The 14,330-nt window shown below is 38.8% G+C and overlaps 1 protein-coding gene across 6 annotated transcripts in view; it reads right to left on the minus strand.

Moving 5' to 3' along the window:
- diaph2 (diaphanous-related formin 2) overlaps nucleotides 1-14,330 on the minus strand; it is a 406,507-nt gene that overhangs the window by 189,323 nt on the left and 202,854 nt on the right. For all 6 annotated transcript variants that reach the window (XM_024283228.2, XM_036214087.1, XM_036214089.1 and 3 more), the window contains 2 exons: nucleotides 4,127-4,228; nucleotides 1,375-1,469 (listed from right to left, as the gene is read on the minus strand). In XM_024283228.2, the coding sequence (XP_024138996.1) occupies nucleotides 1,375-1,469; nucleotides 4,127-4,228 (197 nt within the window). The remainder of the gene's footprint in view (nucleotides 1-1,374; nucleotides 1,470-4,126; nucleotides 4,229-14,330) is intronic.

The following is a 14,330-nucleotide window of genomic DNA, read 5'->3' on the forward strand; positions in this document are numbered from 1 at the left end:
TCTACTGCCAATGTGCCACATGCTGGTGACTGGAAGCAGAGATAAAAGGAGTTCTGCTGTTCAGGCATTTACTCATAAGTGGTGCTGGATAAAAAACTGTATTGTATGTTAACTGATTTGAGCTAATTGGAGAAGGTGTGATACTGATTCACCAGAACGTTAATTTATTCTCTTCATTTGTTTTGTTAATCCTACAGTAAGAAAATAAAAAAAAGGTTATTTGCACACTATAAGGTTCACCTTATGATTCGGAGTGCATTATATTTGGATTAATTCTGGTTGTGTTGACTTATGTTGAAGCAATTTTGAGATACTCTGTCAAATTGTCAGACTGTTCTTTTTTCACAAGTTGTAAAAAACAACGTTAGGAGTTCCAGGGTTGTTAAAAAGCTAATGCAGCTAATGCTTCTAGCCTGGTTAACATCTATCATGTCACAAAGAAGTTCGAGCGCAGGGGTGGGCAAACCCGCATCACATATATGACAAAAGTTCAAAAATAAATCATTCATTGATGATGCCCCTTAGTATGCATTTCACCCACAATTGTTTGAACTCACAAGTAATGTTAGCAGGTTTGAAAAAAAACAGATTAAATCTGATAAAACCTTAGATCAAATTGAGTCAAGGATTTGACAGTGATACCCCACCCCGCTTATAAGCTATGTAGCAGAGCCTTTGGAAAACACAACAATCAGAAATACTATTTTTTCAGTTTTTTCTCTGTTTGGTGTGTAGACTAGACATCTCTGCAGGATACAGTCATGCAAACAGCACGATGCATCACTGCCAACATTTTACTGCAATCTAATCTTCTATTTGCAAGTAACCCTTGAGCCACACACACCCCACTGATGAAATCAAACACAAATATGAGACAACATGACTGTTTTAGTCACAAGGACAGAGCAAGAATTATTAGTGAAAATTGAGTGCAATGCTGCCACCAGATTGATCTTCACCTCAGATGCGCCTGCCCTGTTTTTAATTAATGCTTTTGGAGACAAGGGATTATAAATAAATAAAAGAGGAACAAAAACAAGTAGCCTTTAGGAAGCTCATCAATCATGGTTTAAGACAAAGGCAAGAGCGAAGAAGGGAGGAGTCGGGGAGACTTTGCCAAGCCGTGTCCTTCATCATCCTTTATAATAGGATGAATGAGGGGTTCCTGCAGACTATGTGAGAATAAAAAGACTGACTTGAGCCAAAATAAACACTGTTGGTTTAAAATAGGGTCACCAAACCACCGCCTGACACATGTGTTCTAAATTAACCTTTTCTCGTGAATGATTTGGTTTTGACAGTCGTGTGTAAGCTGAAACATGTTAAACTAGTATCAATTCTTGAAGAAACATCAGTGTGAACACTGTTTTGTACCTGGATGAGTGACTCGCTCAGCCTCTCCTCATCCACTTGCAGCACTATGTCCCGGATCTCTTCATAAGGTAGGCGAAATGAGCCCAAGAAGATCGCTGTTTAGAAAAAAAATACAACAAAACATCACTACTAGACACAGGGCTTTTAAAAACATTACAATTCACTTGAGAGCTCCCCAAAAGTAATAATAAATGTTATTTTCAGATGTAAAATCTGTCCAAACAAAACCAAGAAGTGTTGTTTTTGGAATAAATGAGTGTCATCTGGAAAAGCAACATGTTACATGTTTTTTTAATTTTTTTTTGGCTTGGGGGGAACTTGAAGAGACTCACTGAATTTGCCTAAGGGGGGGATCTTTGTGAAAGTTTCACAGACCAGGTGGGGTGGCTACCTTGGAAATTGGAGCTGATGGTGTATCCAGGTGGAAGTCACAGGTGGAGTTTTGGTAATGAGTTGGAGGAGAGTTACTCAACAGCTGTTATGCGACAGCAGCGGTGGGACCTGATATCTGTATTGGACGTGTAACAGACAAAGAGATGGGGCCCTCATCTTTTTTTTCTTTTTACAAGTTAGGAATCCCTCACAGCCTGAATTTGTTCATTAGGACTCATCACATTCATTCATTTTGTCACTACATTACCGACAACAAAAACTCACTTGGTCTCTAGCTTGATTTACAAAGTGTACTGAATGCCATAAACTTGTCAAAGTGATTGTAATAGTAAAGTGTAATGTAAAGTAGTGCAATACTCTCTTTGTTACACAATAATCTGTGCCAAAATGGCAACTTAAAATATTTTTTTAGATTTTGATTCTCCAATTTCAATTTAGATAAGTGCTTACCTTATTAAAACAAAAGCTGGGAGCTCAAATCAATTAGCCTTAGAAAGTTTTGGGTTTTCTTCATGCAATCATTTTAGGCATTGTTGTTTTTAAGCCAAAGTGGTGCTTTATTGCTATAATGTACTCAGTGTTTTAGGACAAGTAAACAAAATGACACTTGATTCAACATCCTTATGTACAGACTGTTGCAGAAGGCAGCCCTCAGACTGTAGCAGGCTCATTACAACTCAGCTAACAGTGGGAGTTTTATAGCAAACTTTTCTCATTAAACAAAACTGTAAAATTCCTACTGAGATGGAAATTACTGGACTACTAGCTTAAAAAAAGAACAATTAATGCATTTAAATTACTTTGGACAATTTTGCTTCATAAATTGTTTTCTAGGATGCATTACGTTATAACTGTTTTGTAAGGTGTTTAAGAAGTTTAGACGTTTTGCTTACAGAGAAGCTAAAAATCTACAATATATCTAAATAATATTTGAGCCCCAATTCATTCTCAGTACCTTTGTTCAGTGTGGTACCCATTGACTGTATATGAGAACTGGACTAAGTGAGAGGGACATCATCCAAAGAAAATGACTTATTTTAGGCTCCAACAGGATTAAGTCAATTCAGTCGCCATATTGGAGCCAGATGACATCAGTAAGCAGTAACTGGTCCAAATCGATCTGAGTCAATGTTTCTATGGCAACTATTATCACCAAATAGGAGTAATCCTGTTGGAAATCAACATCCCTACTACTCGGTCAATCAAATGTTTTACATGTTTGAGATTTTAAGACATTGAGACATTAGATTGGTCAGTTTATAGCTTGAAAAGCTTGCACTAAGAAAAAAAAAGAGAAAAAATAGCTTGTTCATCTTTTTTTAAAAAGTGCCAGAGCAAAATGGTTATTCTGACTAATAGAATAACTAAGTAATAGATGTTTATTTCTCTGTAGAAGTCTATTGGATTTTGGCTTCTTGGAGCCACCAGGCACTTCCTATTTGAAACACTAGGGGGAGAGGTCACTCAGTTCAGTTCTCATATACAGTTAATAGTGGCACCATGGTCTTTGTAAGCTAAGCCATGTTTGAATGTACAAGAGGAATTTAAAATCCCCTTTGTGTTGCAGTACTTTAGTATGGATATTTTGCTTTTATGGGAGATTTCAGATCTCACACTTTTGAGAATCAAAATTAACCCAAAAAAATGGATTTCTTCATCTCAAAAAAGTGACCTTTGTGGGGTTTGTGGCTCCACCAAGGCACCAGCCACCTGCAGCTCGATAACAGAGTCAGGGGGAAGGTTTTTAAAAGACAAGCAGGCGCAATCTATCAGATAGGGGTATGCATAATCATTATACCAAGATACATAAAATGGCACTGACATAACAATCCCTCATGTCACTCTGCTCCCCATTCCTGTCAGCGAAGCTTCACACGAGGATTGAAAAGGCAGCTTGGTGGGTTCAGCGGCAGGCGGCGAGGATGATCTATGATGTTGTAGTGAGTGTCAAGGCGACTCAGGAGACCTGTGTAGTTGTGTACGACAACCTGTCCCTCCACCCCCTCCCTCTATGAAGGTGAAGTTTCCAACTTCATTTTTTTTTTCCCCAATTCCTGTCAAATTGAAAATCTATTATCCGCTTCTGTAATCCGACATGTCGGTGACACCTATCAACATCCTAACAGTTCATGCACAAGTATGGTGACATGATTTGCAAATCATAGACAGATGCAAACACAAACAAATTGTCATCTTTAGGCGCCATATTCTTTACGGATAGCAGCCCCAAAAAGGTGATGTTCAGTCAGGAAGTTTCATCAATTGTACATAATTGTACATAAATAGCACTGGTGACACTGACAAATTTCAGATTATTAGTGTCAAACGTACCTAGAACACAGAAATAGTATGTACTTACAAAGATTTTGCGCCGTCTTGGCATCCAGGATGCGTAGTTCTTTTGCCTTTTTCTTGAATTGCGGTACTTTGTCGTCTGTTTCATCACTAAAATCTTTCTTTGCTGCAGAAAAACAACAGAAAATATATTTTTAGAATGATGCAACACCATTTTTCCAATCAAAGGGATGATTTATAATCTACATATTTTATCAATAACAAAAAAGAGACTGCATGTCAGCCTAATTTCCCTTTTTCTTGATTTATTGGTATTGCAATATGTAATGTAGAGAACTTCATTTGTGCACAACCACAAGGTCAATATTTTTAAAGCAAAACTGCACTACAGAAGAGAGAACTTTTTTTTTCTTTTTCCTCAATAAAAAGCGGCAATATGAGAAAGAAGATTCTTTAGATCTTTCCCTCTCCCCCGGGGCTTTATGAGAAGAGGCACACTTTGTTGCTAATCATCACAACTGCTCTGTTCAAGCCCAAGGTGGGAGTCTCATAGGAAATGGAGAACAAACAACCCGCTCCCTTAGTGCTATCTTGCATATTTGAAGAAAGAATCAAAGAGGTAAAATCTCCTGGGCAGCCAGAAGAAGCAATGCTTAAGGCTTCTACCTCACTCTACTGCATGCTGTCAACAGAACACATCAAGGATGTGCTTGTTTACTGTATTAAGCAGAGCTAAATTGGTGGAAGTTTAAAATAATGTCACACAGTATTATGGTTTGATTTTCAGTCAAAACATCGAATTGTTGCTTTAGGGTGATTACATAAATCAGCATCTAACACTCAATACTGTTGAAAACACCGGGAAGCTATTGTAAAAGGGATCACAGAAGACCTCAAATGAAGAACCAAAAAGCAAACATCATAACAGGATGTCAAAAAAGAGAAAAAAACCTTTTTGAAACTTTTTCAGATTTTTTTTTCTTTTTGGTTAAGCTCTTGTCTCTACTTTCCATTACCCAATATGATGCAAAGACAAAAGTCCCTAGCATTGCAATTCCATTAAAAACCATTGGAGGCTGGTTTCAGAGGGGAACAAATTGTCAAGACTCTAAAGCCTTGTTTCTACTGAGTCGCCCTATACGGTACTGAACGGTACGCTACTTCGAGCATTTCCATTGTAAAATGAACCCATTAAACAGTACCGAATCATACCTCTTGAGGGCCCATAACCATTGTAGGTCCATTGAAAAGTGGAACGGAATGGTTGGGGTGGAGCCACCCATTGATTGGCAGTAAGTGATGACGACATCAGAAAGCACCAATATAACACTCATTTAAGCTAACGTTTCCAACACTTCTAAGCATGCGGGTTCAATCGCGCCTGCAATCTTCTTTCAAACAACATTAAATTCCTGTTATACACAGTGTATCAGAAATAAAGCAATAAAAAGACGAGCTACTGGATGACCTCCACTGTTGTTGCTTTTCTAGTTGGCGCACCACAATGACACAGTGACACGGTAGCGGTCTACATCACGTATGCGCCATGAAAACAAACTCCTCAGTGAAAGTGAGGTTTAACTGAAAGGAAATGCTCGCCAGAATTAAATGGACTGCACTGTACTTCCTCCTAGAGGACCATACCAGACCGGATCGCTCAGTGGAAGCGAGGCTTTGCTGCGCAGATTCCAATGAGTAGACATCAACGATTATCAGCCCAGAAACTCTTAATTTTTCCTCTCTGAAACTGTTTTACAGATCCTTTACTGATTTTTGTTTTAAGTAAGTCAATGGTAAATTCATAAAATACTGTAAATTACAATGGTATTCATTTAGTGGTTTTATGCCTTTGTAAGTCTAATAAGTACATGGAATTGTTCTATATGTTGTCAATCAAGATTTCTCTGAACCCAGAAACCCAAAACCAAAAAATCCCACTGACAACAATCGTACACCGATTATATTTGATCTCACTCACACGAGTCAGTAAGCGGTGAGGGCCTAGGAGTTTGTTTTTCTTATGTAACAAGAGAATCGGACAAAAAAATTAGGGAGCCAAAGAAAAAAAAAACATGTGGAAACACTGATCTCCCTCAGAGATTGCCCTACAGACAGAGAGCAGCTTAAGCTAAGACAGGAAATGTGGTTGTCTTTTGTACAAAATTGCTCTGTAAAAACGTTTTTTTCTTCTTTCCCTTTTGTATTGCGGCTTTAATTTCCCACAGTATTAAATTACACTCTCTGCACAGAGCTCTCAACACTCTGGTCAGCTGTCTTGAACCTTCCTTTCCAGGCAATTGTGCTTTCTAAAGTTAAATAGAAAACAGTGTCCTTAAAATTCTGAAAAAAGGCACATTTTCTGATGCCATTCTAAGCATCTCACAGCTCTCCTGCTGGGGATTGAAGGGGCTGATTTCTGTTAGTGTTCGCTGGCTGACTCAATTATGCCACAAGTCACATGTTTCCTCTGAGCTTCATGTGGACTGATGGACCCTGGAGGGCTCGCATACTTTCAAGCTGCCACACTAGTGGCAGTCCCAGGTGTGGAGAGGATGAGTGTGTGTGGCACACACCCAGATGGTTGGCCACAACAACAAAGCACCATTTATAAATGAACCCCAAATGCAGCAGTTGTCAGATAGTTTCAAGAAAACTCTCCCCTGCATTTGACTTCTTTTGTTTTGTTTGCTTGTGGCCTTTTCTTCTTATTAAAATCAATGTTTGGCTATTATTTTTTCTTTTTTGTTCGTTCAGCTGCTCTTCAGCCAAGAAAGCTTAACTTGTCCAACAGTGTAGGTCCACAACAGCTGATCAACGTCCATGCCAACATTTCAACGTGTTTTATTAGCTGCCCAGTGGCTAAAATATAATACTGTGACAACAATGGCAGCCCTCATGCAAAGAATTATATTTGTTAGCGAAATCTCTCACGCAATAAAGCAGTGGCGAGCCATTTATGACGGGAATAATGTGGGTGGATTTTTGGCAGCTCATTGGTTTTCTTGAAGCCTTTGTGCACAATGGAGTCCTTTCACATGGAAAGATAATTTCAGGGCCAGGCTGTCAGATGAAAACACAGTGATAACCAAATCTTAATTACAAGCGAATGCAAGCGGCATAATCATATATGGATTGTTGTTGAGAGGGATAACATGAGAGGCTGTGACAAAACGTCATTTGAATTTAAAAAAAAAAAAAAGGGGGGGGTTCAGGAGCTCCACACCCCACAGTGCTATGTAGAACCCGGCCTTCACACAGCTGACTGTTGGGGGTGGATGATTCTCAATGGGGAAATAACAGGTCATGTACTTTTGAAATGAAAAAAAGAGTGAGAATGGTTTTAAAAATATCCTACTTTTGCATAGATTTATTGCTTACAAGAGGGGTGAAGCCCTCACAGAAGAATATCAAGAAGAAAATGTTTCAAAATAAAAGGATTGGAAACACACTGCCAAAGGAAACGTGAAGAAAAGCCTCTGGTGAGCTTTACTAGTACACATTACATTAATGATGGGAGGTAAAGATCGTCCTGTGCTAAGGGGACTCACAAAAATGTTGGGTTTCAATGAAAACACACATTAACGTTTGAGGAAAAAACAACTCTGGCACAACTAAGACGACTTGGCATCCATGTCTGTGGGCCTTGGACTGAGGTATTCCCTTGGGAAGCTCTGTGATAACAAGAGTTCTCCAGCACTTGGACTTTCAGTCTGTTTGCTGGCTCCGAATCACTGTCCTGGTCGTCTTCCATGTGATAGGTCCCTGAAGACATGCATAAAACCCAGGGCATTACAAAGCTAAATACTACCACATGTTCACTTCCGGACACCGACCATCCAACTGAACCCCGCCAGAAAACAAGCCGGCGCTGAAAAGAAACAACCAGACTGCAAATGACGGTTCTTCAACAAATGTATTTAAAAGCAAAGGAAAATAGACAAGAAGAGACAATGTGGAGTCTGGTTGTCTATATGGCAATTTATTCCTTCAAATGTGCAATCTGCCTGCAAACACCGGCCGCATGGTCCTTTTCAGGGACTCGCACAGAGGATTTAGCTATTGGAAAGCAGCCAGCTTGTCTGAAGGAGATGGATCCTGAAGAAAAGTCATTGGACATAGCCAGAGAAATACTAGTTGTGCAGAGTTTGTGGGTAAAACATCCACAAACAGGTACAAAATACACAAAAAATAGCTAGAAACTTTAAGAAAACACAGAAACAACAGTGTTGAATAAAGAAAACTCAAGTAAAACATTGAAAATAATTTGTTAACAAATGTAGATGTGTTTGCATTGAGTAACTGGATCCTTGTGTGAAACAAAGGGTAAGGGGAGTGAGATCTCAGCCCCCCAAAGTGCAATGGGTCACAAAATGACTTTTTACACAAGAAAATGCTTCAAACAAAAGCCCCAGCTCTCAACCTGACATCGAAATGCTGTGTGAATACACAGCTGTACCCAATCCTCCTACTGTCAAGGATCTCAGAGGCATGCTTTTACTTAAAAAAAAGCAACCCCTCCAACTGACTGAGATCTAAAATCATTGTTTTCCCATCCACTTTTACAAACTAGAGACAATTAAACTGAATACCAAAAATGCATGAATAGAGAATGAGACTTCTTGCCTTGAACCATTTTTGATTTGAGTGGATGGTTATTGCTACACGAGCTGTTTGTAATACTATAGGCTTGTGTCAAAACAGTTCTAGCAACTATGTGAACCACCCCCAGACGAACTGCGTTTTAAAGGGTTTTGATTTGCAACTGTTATCAACCTCCCCAGCATCTGGGTTCCGTTTCATCCAAGATTAATGAGAAGTTGAAAAGTTGAGTTTACAAGAAGCAGCACAAGTCCTGCAGAGCCATACGTTGACCTGTGGCCAAAAGTCCTCAGTATGCAGGGAGAGGCTCAGCCCACAGTGGAAGGTACACAGCTGGGCCTGGAGCGGAGCCCACAGAGAAAAACGCCTCCTCTTCTCATTGAGATAACACAGATCTCTCCAAGTGCCTCAACAATTTCTACCTCCAAAAAGAAGGGGATAGATTCCAAAGCAGTGTTAATGTTTTGTGGGAAAACTGTGTTTCCAAGAGGAAGATTCCAAGCAGACCTTTAAAACTTAATTTACTTTATTGTAATTCTCAATCAGAGCTTGTTACTACATGTGTATGTATGTGATGCTTAAACTATATCATGAACACGGTCAATTCTAAAATGCATCAGTTCAAACCACAGTGAATGCCGATGCACTTTATGCTTCTTTTTTAAAGTAGACCGTCTCCTCAGAGCCAGATTTTCTCTTTCAATCTTGTAGTCTTGTAACGCAATTTAATTAAAGTTTATAGTCCCCCAACTGAGAAACATCAACAGAAACTGAAGGAAAAACATCAATGAGTGAATATTGTCAATGGTTTGAGAGCACAGCTCGGTTTTTTAATAATCACACGTAATCTGCCCACATCAGAATAGGACTGCTGTTGTCTCCAGCCAAAGCAGGGAGTGTGGGAAGGCTTCGACTCTTAAATTGGTCATGGAGACATGCTCCAGGGGCAGCCAATGGATGGAGCCTGACAGCCACTCAGTTTTAGAGCCATTGTCTGGTTGTTCCAAAGCAGCCTGTTGTGACCCAATGCACTTGAGTGCTGGGGTGAAGCCACTAACTGATGGTCCAATCGGCTGGGTCTGCTTTGACACTGCCATTCACACCAACCCTAAGGGCTCACGACAACCAGTATGGGCTGTCTCACTGTCACCTGATGCAGACTTGAACCTCAGGATTTGCCAAGATTATTGTGTCATTAATGCCATTGATATTACTACGGAATGTGCAGTATGCTTATCAGACATAGTCATGTAACACATTCTAAGATTAAAGCATTTTTTAAATTTATTTTAAACAACAGTGCACATTATAATCAAAAAGCGCCTTATACGTGAATGAATTCTGGTTGTGCTTACTGATGTTGAAGCAATTTTTATTAGTTTTCTAGGTGTAACAAGAAAGGTTGGGAGTTGGCGTAGTAACAATAATGCTTGTTTTCGCAGCATTAGTCTATTTTGTACATGTTTTTCTAAAATAAATATATATATATATATATATATTTTTTTTTTTTTAAAGTAAGAGCGGCAGGTATTGTCAATACACTAACATGACTTATGCTTCCTTGGCTATCGCTTCTAACTTGGCTAATGAGTAGCGTGTTAAAAACAATTTCTAGATTTACTTTTAATGCAGTTAATAAAGTTTGACTGACAAACTTATCTCTGACTCCTTTGGCTCGCTTAATGCACCTTATCTATGACATAAATAGACCATTTATTGTTAGAGCGCCTTATAATTTGGTGCGCCCTATAGAGCAGAAAATACGGTACAACTCAAGCTTAAATGATCTAATTCATACACTAACATACAAACAAACAAGTCAAGCAAGCAGGTGTGTTTGGCAAAACTCCTGTACGAAAGGGTGTCAAACAAGGAAAATACATCCCTGCTTATGTTTTATTTTTTTAAGAAATGTGCTCAAGTATTATCTCTTCTTTCTGTGAAGGTTAACCGATAGGTTGATCCAATTTGTCTACTGAGCCGTGAAAGGACTTAAGAAATACTTCACATTTATGTGCTGGAAAATGTCAAGGTTTGCTGAGAGACGAGGACAAGAGGAGGAGAAGTGACTTTTTCTCTTGCTGGCAGCTTGAAATCATGCTTGTTAGCAGCAATCGGTTTATCCTTGGCAATCGAGACGAGGACAGAAATCTCCCGCTTAATTGCGGGTGCGGAATGGCTTGAAAGACAGGTGTTGGTACATCTGCCACAAAAAAAAAATATAATAATAATATATATGTGCACTGTCCTTGTCACACAGGACTGAACCCACAAAATTATTAAAGCTAAATTAAAAGCGAGGGTCTAGTTCAGTTTCATCAAACTAAAAAGCTTCCATTAATACACAGCAAGCGAGAAGCTTGTTATAAAGAGGTAGAGGTGTGGAAGCAGACTTGACCTGAAGGAGGATACAACATAACTCCATCTACGGATGAAATGAAAGTGAGGAGAGGAGAATATGAGTCTTAAGACAACTACTCCCAGCCGTGAACCACATTTACTTTGTAAACCTTAGAAGACTGTGAGCTACTCTCATGACCTTATGCCTGTTATGCTTTTCCTTATTTTATCTCTTTATCTTTTATCTCTTTGGTTACAATATTGACCATAATCAATACCCTTCAACCAACAGTCTAAAGAGTGTCATATCAAGCACATAAACACATTACATTGGTATAAGCAAACCAGGCAAATGCAATGATGGGATTAACAACATTATTAATACAGTTTGTGCAAAATCATTTTAAAATAAGAAATTGGCAGTTGAATGTGTACATTAAGTTTTATTTTCATTGATTGACAGAATAACTCTGCTAATTAAAAAGTGCTGCATTTGGAAGTTTCAGCTAACACTTTATCCAACGAAGTCATCTTTTAAATACTCTTCTTAAAAGCAATCTGTCATTATTGGATACTGATGAAATTGTAGTTTTAAGGTGATGGTGCTCCAAAAAAGTTTTACTAGAAGCAGCTGGACTTATTTCTCCCTTCCTGCAGACATGCAGCTTTTTAAGGTCATGTTGATGGTGGGCAAAACGTGGGTGTTCAGGTCAGAACAACATTGACCAGAGCGAACAATGAGCCGCTCGACGGGTGTGTGGGTCAGGGTCATGAGTGGCTTAGTGCGAAAGATCCGGCAGGTTATGCAGCCTGGAAATCCTCACAAGCCAGTCAGAGCTTAAGAGGGATTTTAGATAAAAAGGCGAATTTAAAGACTGAGAAATTAAGCACAACTGCTTCCAATTTAAACTCTTTGGGTTATCGTTATCAGATCCAAATTAAGATGTTCAAAAGAAGGAAAGTGTATGAGGAATTAAAAACCGCACAACCTCTGGAGGAACACAGATAAGGGTTGTAGTCCAAGTTTTCTTTCTTTCTTACATTTCCCTTGTGTTCGTCCTAAACAAAAACAAATGTAAACAGTAGAGAATATGAAGTGCAGGTTATGTTCTGAGTCAGTGCTGCAACGATGAAGCTTTTTTTTTTTTTCCCGTCTTTGCCGGTAGAGGAATTTAGACTACCCGCAGTTTTGGGGGCACAAATCGTTTAAGTGAAGCCCACCTCTCAGTGTGTTGATTATGATGTGTTAAACTCCTGCTGTTATCTGTTCTCCAGATGATTATCATCTTTTTTTTCCTTCTTTACCCTGGACAGATGAGGCAAGTCGCTACATCTTATGAAGTAGCTGCTGTACTCTTGGTTTGGTAGTTATCTTTAAACTGCACTATTATATATATATATATATATATATATATATATATAAAAAAATAAAAAAAAAACATTTCCGATGGACGTGGAGGATTCAACAACAAAGCAGCTCACAAACATTTGGAGGGTAACTTAGCACGATCCAACAGTTATAGATGGTTGAATTACTTCGAAGCTCTTTATTTGTAAATTCAAAATGTGTTTTCTCTCAGTCGCCCATTCCAAAATAAAACCCTCAGGTCTACTGACAATTACACATTTCACTGATACTTTTCTGCTCTCGCGTTTGCTTTGGTATTACAGAAAATATTCATTAGCAGTTAAATAAATTAGCTAAATTAAAAAGAAATTAGTGAAAAATGCACAACCAGTTCTTTGTTTAATGTTTAATATGGCTGCAAGGAAGTCAGACTTCTAATTAGTGTCATTTAACTCTAATAATGTTTTTTTTTTTTCCATTTGCTACTGAATGCACCATTAGAAGCAACAGCAATTTTGTGGGTAAACATTGTTGATAGGTGGAGAACCAGAGACCAACAGCTGATGATTTTGAACAGCTGACTTTAATATATGCATAAACATTGTAGTGCATTAGGGGACAAGAGATAGAGAGGACTACCAACTGCCTGCAAGTATATGAAAACACATACTGTTTGAGCTTGGTTTAGAAGGAAAAAAAAAAAAAAAAACTTGGACTATGGATTTTCTGCTTTGTGATACAAAACTTGAAAATTCCTGTAAAGAGGAAACCACATGTGGTAATCATAATTAGAAAACACTGTCATTCCATTTGATGGCCTTTCATGCTTTCCTTGACAGATTCCCAGACAAAGACGAGCTGCTTTAACAAACGTCTAACAATAAATCTGTTTTTACAGCTTGTATGCGTTTAACTACACTCCATAAAATGCTGTCATTGCAGCTCTCAGAGGCATGGCTTATGGTACTATTAGAGATCCAATTAAGCAATTTAATGCTGTAAGTAGTGTATTCTTATAAGCTTTTATTATTATAGTGTAGACTGATCAATTAATTCAAAGGAAAATATACTAAAACACTGACATTTCTGGTGTCAAACAGTAAAAAAAAAGTTCCTTAAGGAGAGAGTGCCACTGACCTATAATCATATACATAAGAATATGAAAAAAATATAAAGATGAGTGCCATGATGCTTCTCTTCCACAGCCAAGCTTTACTGGATTCCCACTGATCTGTGCTGCAGAGCTGGGACTACAGAGAAGGACAGCTTCCCAGATCCCACAGCACAGGATGTACCTTCCTTCAGCAGAAGGTGGAGGTAACATGGAGGGTATCATCCTCCTGTCAGACTCTCAAAAGCCATGTATATCAGAGGTATGTGTGCTTTGTGCACACACCCAATCTCTCCTAAAAAAAAAGAACACTGCAAACAAGCTGCACCTTATTTTCTGGATAAAAATAATTGCATATCAGCCCATTTCAGACAAGCAGGTGCAGTGTGTACCTCAGACTTCTATGACTTTCCATGCCACCCACAGGCAACAGCATCCGGAACACATGTTCTCCAAGCCCACCGCTCCCAGTGTTCTTTGGGGACAAGAGCGGCTGGCCAGGGAGCTTCACATTCCTCTCAGGTGTGCCTCTGCGGAATTGCACCCGCCTCATATGCACGCATATTAAGTGCAGTATTGGCATTCTATTTTTCAAATTGTTGCTATTTTACTTTCAAAGTAGGCTGCCACTGAAGGACACAGCACCTTTTCTGCCTACCAATTTCTTAAGATGGAAGTTGAGTAGACCCGTTTATGCTTGTGTAGATGGTAAACATTTAGGCAACAAGTAGTAACCAAAAGAATCTTCTCAATGTTTGTTTTACTTGACTCAACTTCTTTTTTCTTTCATCTATCTTGTTCATCTTCTTCATCACTTGGGATCTATCCTTTTGTCGAATTAAGGGGCTCACCAATAATTCCCAGTGTCAT

The sequence above is a fragment of the Oryzias melastigma genome, linkage group LG10 (assembly GCF_002922805.2).
Source record: "Oryzias melastigma strain HK-1 linkage group LG10, ASM292280v2, whole genome shotgun sequence".
Lineage (NCBI taxonomy): Eukaryota > Metazoa > Chordata > Actinopteri > Beloniformes > Adrianichthyidae > Oryzias > Oryzias melastigma.